The sequence below is a fragment of the Salmo salar genome, chromosome 05 (genome assembly GCF_965601325.2).
Source record: "Salmo salar chromosome 05, fSalSal1, whole genome shotgun sequence".
Taxonomy (NCBI): Eukaryota; Metazoa; Chordata; class Actinopteri; order Salmoniformes; family Salmonidae; genus Salmo; species Salmo salar.
The window spans coordinates 81,052,666-81,068,735 of NC_138295.1; the positions used below are offsets into that span (position 1 = coordinate 81,052,666).

At 43.9% G+C, this 16,070-nt stretch overlaps 4 protein-coding genes across 8 annotated transcripts in view; 3 read left to right on the forward strand and 1 right to left on the reverse strand.

Moving 5' to 3' along the window:
• Nucleotides 1-2,497, forward strand: part of LOC106574737 (calcium-transporting ATPase type 2C member 1) — a 44,245-nt gene extending 41,748 nt beyond the window's left edge. For all 3 annotated transcript variants that reach the window (XM_082975653.1, XM_082975655.1, XM_082975654.1), the window contains one exon: nucleotides 273-2,497. In XM_082975653.1, coding sequence (XP_082831779.1) covers nucleotides 273-406 — 134 coding nt within the window. In that variant the 3' untranslated portion in view covers nucleotides 407-2,497. The remainder of the gene's footprint in view (nucleotides 1-272) is intronic.
• Nucleotides 2,498-3,644: 1,147 nt separating this feature from the next.
• Nucleotides 3,645-6,056, reverse strand: LOC106574762 (single-strand DNA endonuclease ASTE1). The gene is made up of 4 exons (XM_014150818.3): nucleotides 4,686-6,056; nucleotides 4,391-4,604; nucleotides 4,119-4,290; nucleotides 3,645-3,990 (listed from the first exon to the last, which is right to left on the reverse strand). Exons 1-4 carry the CDS (start codon nucleotides 5,985-5,987, stop codon nucleotides 3,645-3,647), a joined length of 2,034 nt encoding a protein of 677 aa, XP_014006293.3. The 5' UTR covers nucleotides 5,988-6,056.
• An 861-nt stretch (nucleotides 6,057-6,917) lies between these two features.
• On the forward strand, nucleotides 6,918-8,502 carry LOC106574776 (single-strand DNA endonuclease ASTE1-like). The gene is made up of 4 exons (XM_082975657.1): nucleotides 6,918-7,155; nucleotides 7,243-7,456; nucleotides 7,547-7,715; nucleotides 7,838-8,502. Exons 1-3 carry the CDS (start codon nucleotides 7,096-7,098, stop codon nucleotides 7,639-7,641), a joined length of 369 nt encoding a protein of 122 aa, XP_082831783.1. The 5' UTR covers nucleotides 6,918-7,095; the 3' UTR covers nucleotides 7,642-7,715; nucleotides 7,838-8,502.
• A 3,366-nt stretch (nucleotides 8,503-11,868) lies between these two features.
• On the forward strand, nucleotides 11,869-13,715 carry LOC106574794 (ribonuclease P protein subunit p25-like protein). 3 transcript variants are annotated; one of them, XM_014150878.3, is made up of 2 exons: nucleotides 11,869-12,026; nucleotides 12,696-13,715. In XM_014150878.3, the coding sequence occupies exon 2, from the start codon at nucleotides 12,712-12,714 to the stop codon at nucleotides 13,423-13,425; it is 714 nt and encodes a 237-aa protein (XP_014006353.1). In that variant the 5' UTR covers nucleotides 11,869-12,026; nucleotides 12,696-12,711; the 3' UTR covers nucleotides 13,426-13,715. The 3 variants fall into 3 exon arrangements, with proteins under 3 accessions (XP_014006353.1, XP_014006370.1, XP_014006376.1); XM_014150895.3 differs by lacking the exon at nucleotides 11,869-12,026 and adding an exon at nucleotides 12,033-12,348; XM_014150901.3 differs by lacking the exon at nucleotides 11,869-12,026 and adding an exon at nucleotides 12,033-12,344.
• Nucleotides 13,716-16,070: the final 2,355 nt, after the last annotated feature.

Consider the following 16,070-nt stretch of genomic DNA (forward strand, 5'->3'; position numbering starts at 1 on the left):
AATGGAAACCATTGTACAGCGCCCCTGGGAACAAATTAGTTAAGTGCCTTGCTCAAGGGCACAGCGGCATACTTTTCACGGTATTCAAACCAGCAACCTTTCGGTTACTGGCCCAACGCTCTAACCTCGGCTACCTGCCGCCATAATGAATGGACGAGGGGGGCTGATCCCTACATCAGCTCTCCTGTTCTGAGATGGACCCTGGTCTGTTAGTGATGGAGGTCAGGGTTTATATGTGCTATAGTAACAGTCCCTCTCTTCTTCCCTTCCAGACCTGCTGTTTCTGGTGGGCCTCACGTCCTCTGTCTGCGTGGTCTCTGAGGCCATAAAGTGGGTGGAGAGGTGGAGAGCGGTGAGGGAGAGAAGAACCACAGTGGCTGAAGAAGACTCCTTCCACCATGTATGACGCACATTGCGTTCTGTGTGACAGAGTAGATAGGGGAGAGGAGGGTGCGGGGCTGGGTTGTTTGTGGGTGGGGGGGTACATGTAGATGGGATGCAATGGTTATTTGGTCTGAACACAGGGACTGGAGAGAGAACTCAAACAGTTGTCGCTTGCTGGTATTCACTGTTCCGTCATGGATTGGAAGTGGGCGAGGAGGATCTCAACCTTACAGTGCCCCCCTGCCCTCCACCTCTCCCCTGCGAGAAGCATTGGCGTAATGCTTTCAGACTGTACCATCCTCCAGGAACTCAGGAGGGGATATATTTATGAGACGTTGTAACTGTTGTTCATGTGGCAACTATTCATGTCTATGGTGTCGTCATCTGAGAGGACAATGTCACTGCTCGTAGATCAGCTACTCACGTCATTAAGACCAATTAAGGACAGCATAGTTGTTTGTAGAGCAACTATTCATGTCTTGGGGTTCGTGAACATCAACAGAATTTTGTAATGGTTCTTATTCGTCGTCACCTTGCTTCGAGTGCAGGTAGCTAACCATAGCTTTGTGGAAGTCTAGAGATGTTACTTTCATGCATTCCAGCTTTTCATGCTCGTAGCAATCTCACCATCAACATGAACCAATTAAGGATTGATAATTGTGAGCATACTTTTGTTTTGTTTTGGTATAGACTTTAGGAAGAGTTGACCACTAAACCTTGTTATTTTGGTGGTTGAATATAATACATTTTCTTCAGAAGATAGATATAAGTTTTGTTTGGTTTTTCTCACATTATGACTGATGGCCTTCATTTGGCGTTTCATTTAATTCCACTCTGGCTATCTATTTAGTTGCCCCTGGAGACGCTCTGTTTTGGACCATCACCCCTCAGTTTATTTTTCCAGTGAGAAGCAGTACTATACAGTTAATTGTATCCCAGTCCCCACTCTCCCAGCCACGGTCTGCCTCCCCTACATCTTTCACTTGTCCTGTATCAAACCTACATTATTTTTTCCATTTTGGGAATTAACTGTTTGCCTTGAATGAAAGGCACAGAGATATTTGGTCAAGTGCTGTCAAAAATGTTATTTTTCCTGTGTTTCATATATATTTTCACACTATGAGGTTGGAATAGTACTGTGAAATTATGATAATGCCCGTTTAGTGTAAGAGCGGGTTGAAAAAGCCACCTGAAATTTCAGCCTGTTTTAGTGGAATGGAGTTTTGGCCTGCCTGATGACATGCCAATAATAGCTGCTTTTCAGTTTTCCCCTCCCCACTCAGCCACTCCTAGACAGTCATAGCAACATTTTTACTTGAAGAAAATGCTCTTGCTAAGAAGCTATTTTAGTTTGTTTTTGACTGCTTTTTGATTGAAGAAAGTCACTTTAAGGTACTTGTGTTACCCAGAAATGATTTGATATTGAGATAAATAAAAAAAAACAGCCGCAATGGGCCTTTTAATATTCTGCCTCTATTTTACACACTGTAAATTAAGTGCAAATATTTATCTCCATGACAACCATTTACTGTACATGCACTGTTCATATACATTTTGCTTGTGTTTTGGGTCAAAAGTGGCCATTTTAAGCACATTTTTCTCTTCATGCTCTTTCCAGAAGCCTCTGAGGCCTTGTTTTGGTACAGCTAGACATACCTGGGTTGTATTTCACAATGCAGACTCACTCAATTAATAAGCTTGTTTTGATAATCATTTACATTAAATATAATTGAATTCCCAGGATTATAAAGACCAGTTCAGTTGATAATGGGTTATTTGAGTCATACCCATTCCAGGTTTATTTTTTTATGAACCAGGAGAGGGAGTTTCAGCATTTTTAGGACAGGGAGCTAATTCATTAATGTTGCTTTCTGAATTAGTTTCTCTGTGCTATGGATATGGCAACAAAAGTCCTCTACCTTCAGCAGCACCTAGCGGGTACAGGCTAACATCGCCAGCTCTAGTCATGTTCTTTATTTTCCAAAAGATTATGCTTTGGTCCATTTCACAGGCCAAATCAGCTACAATAATTTTTTATTTATGATTTGTTGTGTGTTGCACAGCTGAAGACAGTACTCTGTTGTGATGGTATGAGAATAAATCTGTACATATATTTGAAGTGTGTTTTAACTGGGTGGAGGGTTTGTGTCATATGTTTTCACTGTCACTGACACCGATTCTGAAAATCAAATTTTTGCTCAGATTGAGCTAAAAATTACACTCTGTTTGTTTTTTTCAGTTTAAGACTTTAGTGTGTGTGTGTATATCCAATCATTCTCAACAACAGCTGGTTTAAATGTTATTTTTAATGATCAAATCTTTCCAGTGCACCTGTAATATAATAGTAACAATACATGGGATTTATAAAGCTATTTCAAAGACCAAAATACGCTTTACAGTCGCGAGCAAAGAAATAAAAACCAAATGAAACAAAGTCAAACTTATCGAAGCGTTGTCGGAGGAAGTCAGGGTACGACGAGCACCAGGATGACAGGTAAGCCTGGAGGGGTGAGCCCATTCCAGGACTTGAGGCCGGGCCGAATCAGGAACGAACATCCAGTTAGACGGGCCCCCCCCTCATCGTCCGGCTGGGAACGTTGTGCTTTGCAGACCAGAGCGTCAATACCCCAGACAACCAAAACCACCAAACATGAGGCAGGGAGGACAGTCTCTGATTCAGAGGGTGTGACAGCGGAACTGTACAGGCGGGAAAGGGCGGTTTGGACCCTGGGCGGTAGGAGATGGTGAAATTGAACCTGGTAAATAACAGGGCCCAACGGGCTTGCCAGGAGTTAAGGTGCTTGGCAGTGCGGAGGTATTCTAAATTCTTATAGTCAGTCCATACCAAAAATGGAAGTTCCGCCCCTTCCAGCAAGTGTCTCCACTCCTCCAGAGCCATCTTAACCGCTAGGAGTTCCCGGTTCCAAACGTCATCGGTCCTCTCTGCAGAGTAGAGAAGATGGGACATGAAGGCACAGGGATGAAGCTTTTGGTCTTAGACTGATCGCTGGGAAAGGACGGCCCCTACTCCCACGTCAGAAGCGTCAACCTCCACCACAAACTGATGGATCGGATCCAGATGGATGGGGATGGGGGCAGTAGTGAATGATGGAGGTGACTGAAAATGTTTTTGTGTTGTTTGATGCAAGAAACCACTTTACAAAATAAAATGCATTATTATTCCCATACCATTATTACAGAGAATCAGACACATTATGTTACCCTCTGCCTATTGGCTACTTAGCTTATTGAAGCCTGTCTCAAAATTTTCTCTTGTGCCGGGTCCGCACCGAGACCAAAGTCCAACTCAGATCGTCCTCTGGCTTGGCCTTGCTCCCAACATCATCATCTTCTTCCAGAGCCAGAATATGTAGATGGGCCGTCAGGTCATCCAGTGGCTGTGTCAAGGATGGAGGTGTGGCCCTCCGCGGCCCAGACACCAATGGGATGACAGCTGCCTCATGACCATCATGGGAGTTGAGTATGGCTCCCAGCATGGCCCTATACAGCTGCCCAGAGCAAAGGTCTCCCATCAGGAGAGAATCCGGGGTTAACCCCCCTCTCAGTTTGGTCACAAGCTGGTGCACCAGAGTGCCCTTGTACAGCCTAGACACCACACGGGAAACAAAACATGGTTGAATTAGCTGTGTTTCTGCTGGGCTAAAATACTATGTGAATGAATACCACTGCTCTAAGTTTAGGGGCAAGGGTTGACTTAGGAAGGGACACCTTACCAGGCACACTGAGGCTCGGCAAGAGGGAGGCACAGCAGTTGGTTCAGGTGAAGGCTTTCTTTCAGGCAGCACTGCCACTGGCTGTAGGTGTGGGCCACACCCAGGTCTAGGCTCGTTCTACCTCTCTGAATCAGCCCTCTCAGCCTCTCCAACACTGGTCCCCCCATAAACCCTGTTACACAAAAAAGGAGGAGTCAGTGGCTGCACTTCACACACTTCAATATCTATCAATTCTAAATTGTGTGTTTTCTCGTGCATGCTCTGGGCCATACCTCTTTGGCTCTTCCTCTGTCTGCAGAGCTCTCCGTACACCAATCCTAGTAGCAGGGCCTGCAGGAGAGGCTGGTCTGGAAGGGGATGGGCGTGCCTCAGCCAGTAGCAGGTGACAGCCACAGGAATATGCAGATGAGGCGGGACACCGCTCAAAGTGGACTGGGACACACCAAGGGTCTCCAAAAACACCTTAAGCTGCACTGGCCTTGGAGCCTAAGGAGCACAGCAAGAGAATGAGAATCAACAGCAGTATGTTTTAATATACTGTATACTATATCATACACATATACATACCTGATGCAGAGTGTCTAGCTGCATCTGTTCTGCAGCACTGGGCAGGACGGCTTCAACCATGCTGCTGGTCAGGTACTGGCCTTCCCTGTAATACTCCTCCACGTCATCCACTGGGGGTCTCTGACTGCTGTGGTCTGCCCTCCTCCCACCCAGCAGCAGCCCGTAGAGTACCTGTCGTACTGGCCGAGAGGTGTTGTTCCCACATGGCAAGTGGGGATCTTCCACCTGGACTCGCTGCATCACCCTCCTCAGCAGCAGCACGTCTACCATGCAGGAGGGAAGTCTACCTTTCATCAACGGCAGTAGGGTCCAGTCTGGAAGGACCCTCAGAGGCTCTGGGAGACGGCCGGGGCCTGGTCCCACTCCATCGTTGAAGAACCGCTCCAGGCAACTAGGGGGAAGATGGTACTCTTCTATGCCCAGGGAGAGGCCCTGGAGGGCAGCATCCATTTTCTGTCTGTTGTTACCATGAAGGATAAGCCTGAGCACAGAGTCCAAGGCCTCCTCCTGCCCCTGGAAGCGAGCCAGCCAATTCAGCAAGCCGTCGAAGCGGGCGAACCTTCCTTCCATTGACGAGTATTCTTCCCACCTGAGGGAAACACCCATGTTATGTAACTTAACGTAGTCGTTTCCTAACATGGCGGCGAAGACTGGGAGAACCTGTCTGTTGATGTTGAAGTGTCTGCAGAAGCTTGTTGTGGTGTACTTCTTGCAGGGAATGTATTTTATAGAGCTCTCACGTTGCATAGACACTTTCTTCCAGTGAAAATGGGAGGTAGGCAGAAATCCTGCCTGGATGTCAAAGATATAAAAGTCACTGTCATTGGACAGCACTGGACAGTTCCAACTTCGAGCCAGGGAGGCTATATCTTGGTCTGCCTCACAAATGCACTGTGCGAATGGCACCTTCAGGCTGGAGAGGACCTGTTTGAAGACATCTTTGATGAGGGTTGGTAGTACACCACCCCTGTCCTGAAGCCCCATGGACAAGCTGTTGGCTGTGTTGATCCTTGATTGAGCTCGGGTTTTTTTTGTTTCAAACTTTTTGTCGGTGTAGTCGGAGCCCCCATCTACAATCACAAAGGGGTCAATGTCGCAGTCTCTCAGAGCCTTAAAGAACTTGCAGACCTGGTCCTCAAAAGCATCATAATCCCCTCCATGACTCTGATCCAAACCTGAGTCAAAATAAAGTAAATTGAACAGATTACTACCATCTATGATCAACTTGCTGTTTCTGAAGTGAACATCTTTTAAAATGTTTCCATTCTCCTCCATAAACCTGGTCAATCCCTGGACGCCCATGGTGTGCTCTGTCTGGGATGTGATGTCTTTCTTAGTGAAGAGTTTCAGAAGTCATGGGACTGACTGAGTGAGGCTAGCATTATTACAATGGATGAGTTTTCTTTTCCTTAAGTTTCATTTTCCTTACCTCACATCTGTCACTCCCATATTGTCTCTTGTCACAGTAGGCATATAATAGTTAATAATGGGACTTTATATGACAGTATTAAGGGTGAAAATGTGTTTTAGATGGTTTTTTTGCAATGATAGTAAAATTATGTTCAGCACTTAATTTATGCATTCGAATCTGTGCTTAATTTGAGCCTCTCTGGCATGAAAAATAATTGTCAATTTTGTCATGTAAAAATTTGAGTAATAACAGCGATCAGAGTTAAATCAAGTTGACTCCTTGTCAATTCTCTTGCCCCCACAAAAACATCATAATGTGAAAATGCATATTTTCATCCAGAGCCTGTCTTTTCTGATAATTGATTCAGGCAGGTTGGGGAAGTACTAGGTTTGAGCAACATTGTATGTTTTGTAGCCTGCATTACATTTGTATGGTTTGATAAAGCAATTTCCTCGGGGCTAAATAATATCCGTTTGGTTTTCTTCATGTGAAGTTTATCTAGGTTTCGTTTACCCTGTTTGACTCGCGACCCACGTGACTACACAACGACCTGTCACGAGATGCCCCCTTCAATACAAATCAGAACTAGGATACTCGGAAATGTCTGACCTGTTAACTGGTTGATTGCGGCACATGTATACGTACAACCAGTTAGCAAGTCTGAAATGTCAGAGTTTCAAGTTCTGACTAGAACGTGAACACGGAAAGAGGCACAGAGTTTCAAAAATCGGAGACGTAACATTGCGAGACTTCGTGAAACGTTTACCAAAATTGCAAAAAAAACATCTTAACACATTCCCATGACTGTCATATAAGGTCCAATGAACTAGTCTATGCCTACTGTGACCAGAGACAATATGGGAGTGACTGAGATGAGGCATGGAAAGTGAAACATAAGGAAAGGGTAACTCATCCATTGGAATGATGCTAGCCTCACTTAGCCAGTCCCATGACTGCTGAAACTCTGCACTAGGAAATACATCCCAGACAGAACACACCATGGGTGTCCAGGGATTGCCCAGTGCTGCAGACCAGATGCAGCTAGACACTGTGGATCGTGTATGTATACATGTGTATGATATAGTATACAGTATATTCAAACACTGCTGTTGATTCTCAAATTGATTCTCTTGCTGTGTTCCTTAGGCTCCAAGCCCAGTGCAGCTTAAGGTATTTTTGGAGACCCTTGGTGTGTCCCAGTCCACTTTGAGCGGTGTCCCGCCTCATCTGCATATTCCTGTGGCTGTCACCTGCTACTGGCTGAGGCACGCCCATCCCCTTCCAGACCAGCCTCCCCTGCAGGCCCTGCTACTAGGATTGGTGTACGGAGAGCTCTGCAGACAGGGGAAGAGCCAAATAGGTATGGCCCAGAGCATGCACGAGAAAACACAATTTAGAATTGATAGTGTGTGAAGTGCAGCCACTGACTCCTCCCCTTTTTGTGTAACAGGGTTTATGGAGGGGCCAGTGTTGGAGAGGCTGAGAGGGATAATTCAGAGAGGTACAAGGAGCCTCAACCTGTGTGTGGCCCACGCCTACAGCTAGTGGCAGTGCTACCTGAAAGAATGCCTTGACCTGAACCAACTGCTGTGCCTCCCGAGCCTCAGTGTGCCTGCCTGGTAAGGTGTCCCTTCCTAAATCAACCATAACCTCTAGACCAGTGTTTTTCATTCACATTGTATTCTAGCCCAGCAGCAACAGAGCTAATTCAACCATCTTTTGTTTCCTGGGTGGTGTCTAGGTTGTACAAGGGCACTTTGGTGCACCATGTTGTGATCAAACTGAGAGGGGGCTTGACCCCAGATTTTCTCCTAATGGGAGGCCCTTGCTTTTGGCAGCTGTATAGGGCCATGCTGGGAGCCATACTCAACTCCCATGATGCTGCTGTCATCCCCTTGGTGTCTGGGCCACGGAGGGCCACACCTCCATCCTTGACACAGCCGCTGGATGACCTGACGGCCCATCTACACATTCTGGCTCTGGAAGAAGATGATGGTGCTGGAGGTGGGAGCAAGGCCAAGACAGAGGACGATCTGAGTTGGACTTTGGTCTCAGTGCGGACCCGGCACAAGAGAAAGGACAGATTCAACCGAGCTAGGAATCCAGAATTCTCCCGGAAGCAGGGGCGGATCGGCTGGGAATAGGGAGGGACCACTATAACTGTTTAGATATAGAGACGTTCTGCTCAACTCTTTAATATTTTTATTGTTCTTATGTGTACCTTTTATGACTTAATTGACATTGTTTTTTAGCATGAACTATAATAGAAGTTATAAGTTTCACTTTGTTTTATTTTGGTCTTTGAAAATAGCTCTATAAATCCCATGTATTGTTACTATTACATTACTGCTGCTCTGGAAATAATTTATCATAATTGTATCAAAATGAAAAATAACATTTAAACCAGCTGTTGTTGAGAATGATTGGGTATACACACTAAAGTCTCTCTGCTATGGCAGTATATTTTATATGGAAATCTTAAACTGAACAAATCTTAGATATTGTAGTTTTTACCTCAATCTGAAAACGTTTGATACTCAAACCCTTCACCCAGTTAGAAGACACTTAAAATAAAGTATGTACGTCCTATAACTTTAAATGTAGTTGTCCAATAATACATTGGTGTATGGTTACTATGATAATACATAAGTCCAGTTATCATTCTCCTCATTATCATATTCCAGTTATCATTATTCACTAGTAAGGGTGGGTACCGCTTTGTTGCACTATGCCACCTAGTGAAAAACTGTCAAGAATAATGAAATATTCACAAAGGGCAGTTGTGAAAATACTGTAGGTGATTCTGTTGGATCTTGCAGCCCTATTGACAGAGCTGAGTCATATTTACTCACCTAAGGCATCATTTCATTGGACCTTTCTGTTTTTTTAACCTTTACATTCTGTGTAGGCCCTGACCTGGGTAGGGCACAACAGACGTGTGTGTGGTGTTAGTCAAGAACAGGGATATACAGTCACAATGTTAGAGACTGGGCCAATTGCAACCACTATTGACCGGTGTATTATAGCGAGGTGATCCATTAGACTAAGACCACCCACACAGCTGATCTCAATGATTCTAAAATGTCCACCGCCCCAAAGCCCCTTTTATAGCTTACCTGAAGCTAACGTGTTTCCTTTGTCCTGATCTTGTCCATATTCTGATTGTTCCCACATTTGTAGACAGGTGTAGATGATTAAAAGACTCATTGTGATCCTAACCACCTCTGGAGGAAGTCAGGCATGCATTGACCGGATATCTTTACAAGTGTAGACAGATCGGACCGAGAAACCATTTAAAATCATTATCCCACCCTCTAAAATCATTGACAGGTGGCACCATTGACTTAGGGCATCAATGTGTCTTAAAATAAATAAAAACATTTTGAAAGAATAGTATTCAAATATTTGGATACAGGGAGAGACCAGGAAAAATATGCAGACAGTGGATGGATGAGACACATTTTAATTCCATGTGTAGACACATTTCTGAAAATGTGGACAAGATCAAGAAACAGGAATAAAGCAGGTATAAACAGGGCTCAAAACCTTTGCACCCCCCTTTCTTCCAAAACATTTTAGCTCAACAAAAAAAAACCTTGGTGTAGATGGGAATTAAATCAAATCAAAATGTATTTGTCACATGCGCCAAAAACAGCAGGTGTAGACCTTACAGTGAAATGCTTACTTACAAGCCCTTAACACTTTCTCTTAAAACTGCATTGTTGGTTAAGTAAACAATTGACAAGTAAAAAAATTGAAAATAAAAGTAACAAATAATTAAACAGCAGCAGTAAAATAACAATAGCGAGGCTATATACAGGGGGTACCGGTACAGCGTCAATGTGCGGTGCAACGGTTAGTCAAGGTAATATGTACATGTAGGTAGAGTTAAAGTGACTATGCATAGATAAACAAAGAGTAGCAGCAGCATAAAAGAGGAGGGGGGCAATGCACATAGTCTGCACAAATTTTATTTTTTAAATTTATAGTAAAAGTCTGGCAGCACAGGTGCCAGAAATAGACTAAAACTACAGACAAAAAATGTATATAAATAATCTGTATAAAATGGTGATTTACTTTCAATCAAAATAAAGTATATTACTGCAATTTACGCCATGAACTCCTATTTTTACCTGGAATCCTCTTATTTGCTGGCATTGGTTGCGAAAAAGATTTGGCCAGCTAAAAAGCCTAAAGAACTCCTTAATTTATGACAAAATATAGCTAGAACACAGATTATAATCATAATATTACAAAAACTACTCTCAATTCAACTGGTATCAGTTGTGAAAATAGAGAATTGGTCAGCCAAAAAACAGACAACTCCTTAATTGTAGACAAAATAAAGCTAGAAAACAGATTATTATAATAATATTCAAAAACCTACTCTCAATGTAACTATTATTGGTTGTGAAAATAGAGAGTCAAGGTAGAATGCAGTTAATGTTTGTAATGTAGTGATATCAGTATCAGTACAATCCCAGACGACAGCATTTTTTTTTTACATTCTCTTGCATAATTGTATACTGTTTAAACATCAGAAACTTTATTTTACTATAATTATCTGCATTTAGAATGTAAAACTAAAGTAAATATCCATAAAACAATGGTAAATGTAGTGTTTTCTTTACAATGTATATTACTGTATTTCTACAGCTTATTGTTGTGAAAAGGGGATGCGTGTCTGTAAAAATACAGGAAGTTTAATGTATTTCGCATTTACTGACATCTCCTATTATTCAACACAACGAAAGTTAAATATAAGTTTATCCCTGTAATTTCACAGTATTCTACCATTATTCATAAGTACAGAAACAAAATGTTTTTACAGTGTGTGTAGCCCTTTGATTAGCTGTTCAGGAGTCTTTTGGCTTGGGGGTAGAAGCTGTTTAGAAGCCTCTTAGACCAAGACTTGGCGCTCCGGTACCACTTGCCGTGCGGTAGCAGAGAGAACAGTCTATTACTAGGGTGGCTGGAGTCTTTGACAATTTTTAGGGCTTCCTCTGACACCGCTTGGTTTAGAGGTCCTGGATGGCAGGAAGCTTGGCCCTGGTGATGTACTGGGCCATACGCACTACCCTCTGTAGTGCCTTGCGGTCAGAGACCGAACAGTTGCCATACCAGCCAGTGATGCAACCCGTCAGGTTGGTGCAGCTGTACCTTTTGAGGATCTGAGGACCCATGCCAAATCTTTTCAGTCTCCTGAGGGGGAATAGGTTTTGTCGTGCCCTCTTCACGACTGTCTTGGTGTGCTTGGACCATGTTACTTTGTTGGTGATGTGGACGCCAAGGAACTTGAAGTTCTCAACCTGCTCCACTACAGCCCCGTCTTCCAGGGGTCCTGCAAAATTAAGGCAGTTATACAATTTTAAAAACATTACAATACATTCACAAAAGATTTGACAACACATTAAGTGTGTTCCCTCGTGCCCCTACCACATATCTGCAACACAAAATAAAATAATTGGTAACCTACATTCGAAAAGGAAACCTACCAATGTGATGTAGCCTAATAACGCTCTAGCTGAGGAACACAAACCGTGTGTCTGGCACACGTGATCACTTATGGCATCTTTGGCACAAGTGTCCCTTATAGTCAGTCATTTGCTTACGTAACCTGCTGCAATATAGATAACCCGAGGAAATTGTTCTAGCAGACCACTAAAACAAATATTTTCTCTGAGACGACTTATTATTATACTTCAAACACTTCCACCCTACTAATGTGGTTATGTCAAAGGTGGGTTAGTATGGTTTTAGAAACTCTGTTGTTATTTCCAGTCAGTCATGTTTTAAAAAGTAAAGCGATTGCATATATTTAATTCCTACAACTCCCAGAATGTACTGGGGCTCCTTAATGCTGTTTGCAGCAGCGGCGAACGTCATACGATCAGAGCCCTTTGCGACATACGGATGTCCCATGTTTTCTGGTAAGTAATAAACAGTTTCTTTGACTGTGTTAACCGGGCTGATCAGAACACACGCGATGCTTACGACTGGGTTTTTGTAAATACGGGAGTTTTATAACGAAGTTAATCTTTATTAGATAGCATATAGCTCTTCATGGCTGACACACCTATCCAACTGTAGCTAGTTACAGCCAGAGTTTGCCAAGTAGGCTACATCAACTCTACGGAGTTGAGCGACGTTTTTTATACGGATCTCAGTTTTTTAAATGAAGCTCCGTCTCCTTCGAGTCACTATGCAGTCGATACTTCACATTTTTTAAATTCTTAAACCCTTATCGTGTAGGTATGTTTGTCCTCTGTTTTTGCGTGCATTTTTTGTTTGCTTAAATCCATACCTTTTTTTATAAAACTGTAATCAAATACAACCACATACTGTTTCCTCATTGTTGTTGCTCTAAAATGTTAGCACGGCGCGAATGCGCATGTGCCAATTGAATCTCAACGCAACAGTCAGTGGTTGTATTTTATTAAGTAGGTACTTGGCTAGCTACAGCCAGAGTATTTAGCTAGAGAATTAAGAGATATGGCAGCAAGATTATTATGTAAAAGTCTGAGGCTACTGTACGCTAGTTCTAATGCCATGTTGATCAAATATTCTGTACGTGTGTCTCTGTCCGTCTGGCTACAAAGATGAGGTACAGGTGACATGGAGAACTACAGTAAGGCGCGGACGGTGGAACAGCCCTGCCCCTGCCCATTCCCTGGCCTCTCCAGCGACACCGATGAAGTTAGAGTGAAGGATGGCAGCAAGATCCGCAACCTCATGCACTACGCCCTGAGCCGCATGGAGGTCAAGCCCAGGGCGCTGGAAGGCGAGGGGGGGCATCCTAAGAGCGAAGAAGGGGGTAGCACGACCGAGGTCCAGGAAGCACCATGCTCCCAGGCACCGGAAAAGATGCCTAGCCGGCAGATAGTATTCACTGGGATGGGGAAGGGGGTCTCCAAGGCCATCACGTGTGTGGAGATCCTGAAGCGCCGTGTGAAAGGCTTGCACCAGCAGACCAGGCTGCTCTTCAGCACTGTCCTGGAGGTGTGGGAACCCCTGGAGCCTGCGGCAGGCCTGGACAGCCTCACCGTCAATAGGAACATACCCGCTATCTGGGTACTGCTCTCCAGAGACCCCCTGGATGCCAGCCTGCCTGGATACCAGGCTCCAGGGAACTTTGATGCCCTGTGGGCACAGGCTGCCAAGGAGGATGCAGGGGTGGCTGGTGGACAGAGGCATGGGGGCAGGAGGAAGAGGGGAGGTGGTGGTGGCAGGGGTAAGGGACCAGGAGGCCCTGTCAGACAGACTGGTCGATCCAGAGAGCCAGGAAAAGGCCAGAGTCATGGTAAGGGGGCGCTGGCAGGGCAGGAATGAGATGTGGTCTGTGTGTGGAAGAGGCCTTTGGACCAACCTGTTAACATCACAAGACAGTCCCCCATCGACCGATGAGTGCACAGAATATCAACCTTTTCAACTTTTCCGTTATTGTGTTATGTCTCACTTTCTGGGAGAGGGGATGTGAGGGAGTGCCTAAGTTCATAGGTCAAGCCTGAGAATTTTCTGACTTGGGTGGAAATGTTTTCATGACAGATACTTATTTTGTGCTCTTATATTTCAGTTCAATATTTTGTCTCATAAGTAAATAAAGTGTAGCCTGAACATGATTGCACTGGTCATTTTGATGTTTGATTTTTATAGAAAATGTATTCTAGCTTGTTCTGCAACTACATGCAGAACAATAACACTTATTATTTTCAAATGAATATAATTAATGAATGTTATTGCTGGAGAAAGGAGTTCATTGAATGTTCTGCTTGAGCGCTCTTGAGAAGCTGAACAACAATGCCATCTTGTGGTGAAAATGTGATGATGCCAGAGTTTGAAGGTTAGAGAGGTCTTGGACATAAAGGTGTTCCTTCCCTGTAAAAACATAAGCTGTCAATCACAGACCATTTCTTTAACCTATACGTCTGATTGTGGAGCTATATTTCTTCATAATCCACTGGGGAATAACCTAAATGTAAATGTCAAAATATTGAAACGTTATATTAAAAGTGAATTCCTTTCCAGGAAAAAACCAGAGCATAGCAATCAGTGAATGTGTGCAGTGGGATCAGAGTGGCAGATGTAGGTAACCTAGTCAGTCACTGCCAGCACCTTATCCCTTTATCCTCTTCAGTGGATTCTCTTGAGGGAGCAGCCGCGGTGTGTGGAATGGCCTGGCTGGAACAGACGAGGATTAAGGGGTCTTAACTAGGACCTGACTCCATTACAGGAGGTGTGCTAGTCAGGAGGAGAAATACACCAGGGAGAGGAAACTGGGAAGTGACGGACAAAAAGAAAGGATGAGTGGCGGTGGACGGGCAAGTTCAGGACAGATCCTGGTTCTCTCATGGCTGGTCGTTGTTCCTTCTCTGACCCAGGCTCGCCACTCTCTGCCAGTCTTGTGGATCATGCCACTGACAGACAACCCAGGGCGGGGAAACCTTACGGCGTCCGTGTTGCCGGCTGTCCAGCTCGCTCTAGACGACCTGAGCAGGCAGCAGACTCCTCTAAGAAACTATGAGATCAATTTTCACATCATAGATTCAGAGGTAACTTTTGCTGGTGTGTTAGTGGACTGGTGTTTTTGGACCAACAAGCCTCTGTTAGTGGGGTGTACATTGTTTATGTGGAGAACAAGGTTAAAAGTAGTGTATTTTAATGCAAGAAAGCACATGTAAGCTGTTCAGTGCATTTGGAATCATAATGATGATGAATGGAGTGGGACAGTTCACTCTTCGTTTTCTCTTTGTCTTTTAGTGTAATATTGCCAAAGGACTTAAAGCCTTCTTTGATGCCATATGCTTTGGGCCAAAATACTTAATGATCTTTGGAGGTGTGTGTCCATCAGTCACATCCATCATTGCTGAGTCACTACAGGGGTGGAACCTTGTACAGGTATCTTTTTACATCACACTGTATTGTAGGCACTGAGCAACTGTTTTACATCACATTGTATTGTAGGCACCGAGCAACCTTTTTACATCACATTGTATTGTAGGCACTGAGCAACCTGTTTTACATCACATTGTATTGTAGGCACTGAGCAACCTTTTTACATCACATTGTATTGTAGGCACTGAGCAACCTTTTTACATCACACTGTATTGTAGGCACTGAGCAACCCTTTTACATCACATTGTATTGTAGGCACTGAGCAACCTTTTTACATCACAGTGTATTGTAGGCACTGAGCAACCTTTTTACATCACACTGTATTGTAGGCACTGAGCAACCTTTTTACATCACATTGTATTGTAGGCACCGAGCAACCCTTTTACATCACATTGTATTGTAGGCACTGAGCAACCTTTTTACATCACACTGTATTGTAGGCACTGAGCAACCTTTTTACATCACATTGTATTGTAGGCACTGAGCAACCTTTTTACATCACACTGTATTGTAGGCACTGAGCAACCTTTTTACATCACACTGTATTGTAGGCACTGAGCAACCTTTTTATACCACGTTGTATTGTTTATCACAATAGAGCATGTTATTTAATAGGTGACATACATGCAAATCACACCATTGCTGGTACTTCAAATAATGATAGAGTGCTCTTCAAGCCTAACATTATTGCACATTCAATATTTCAGCTGTCTTTTGCTGCAACAACGCCTGCTTTAGATGATGAGAAAAAATATCCCAACTTCTTCTGAATGGTCACCTCAGACAACACAGTCAATCAGGCTGTTGTGAAGATCCTACAGAACTACAAGTGGAGACGTGTAGGGACTCTGACCCAGGATGTACAGAGGATCTCAGAGGTACCACTGACCTTGGTAACGCTTTCTGTCACATGCCTGTTTGGTGTACAATGTAGCTGTTATCGCCATTTCGGGGCGGCAGGTAGCCTAGTGGTTAGAGCATTGGACTACTAACCGAAAGGTTGCAAGATCGAATCCCCGAGCTGACCAGGTAAAAATCTGTCATTCTGTCCCTGAACAAGGCAGTTAACCCACTGTTCCTAG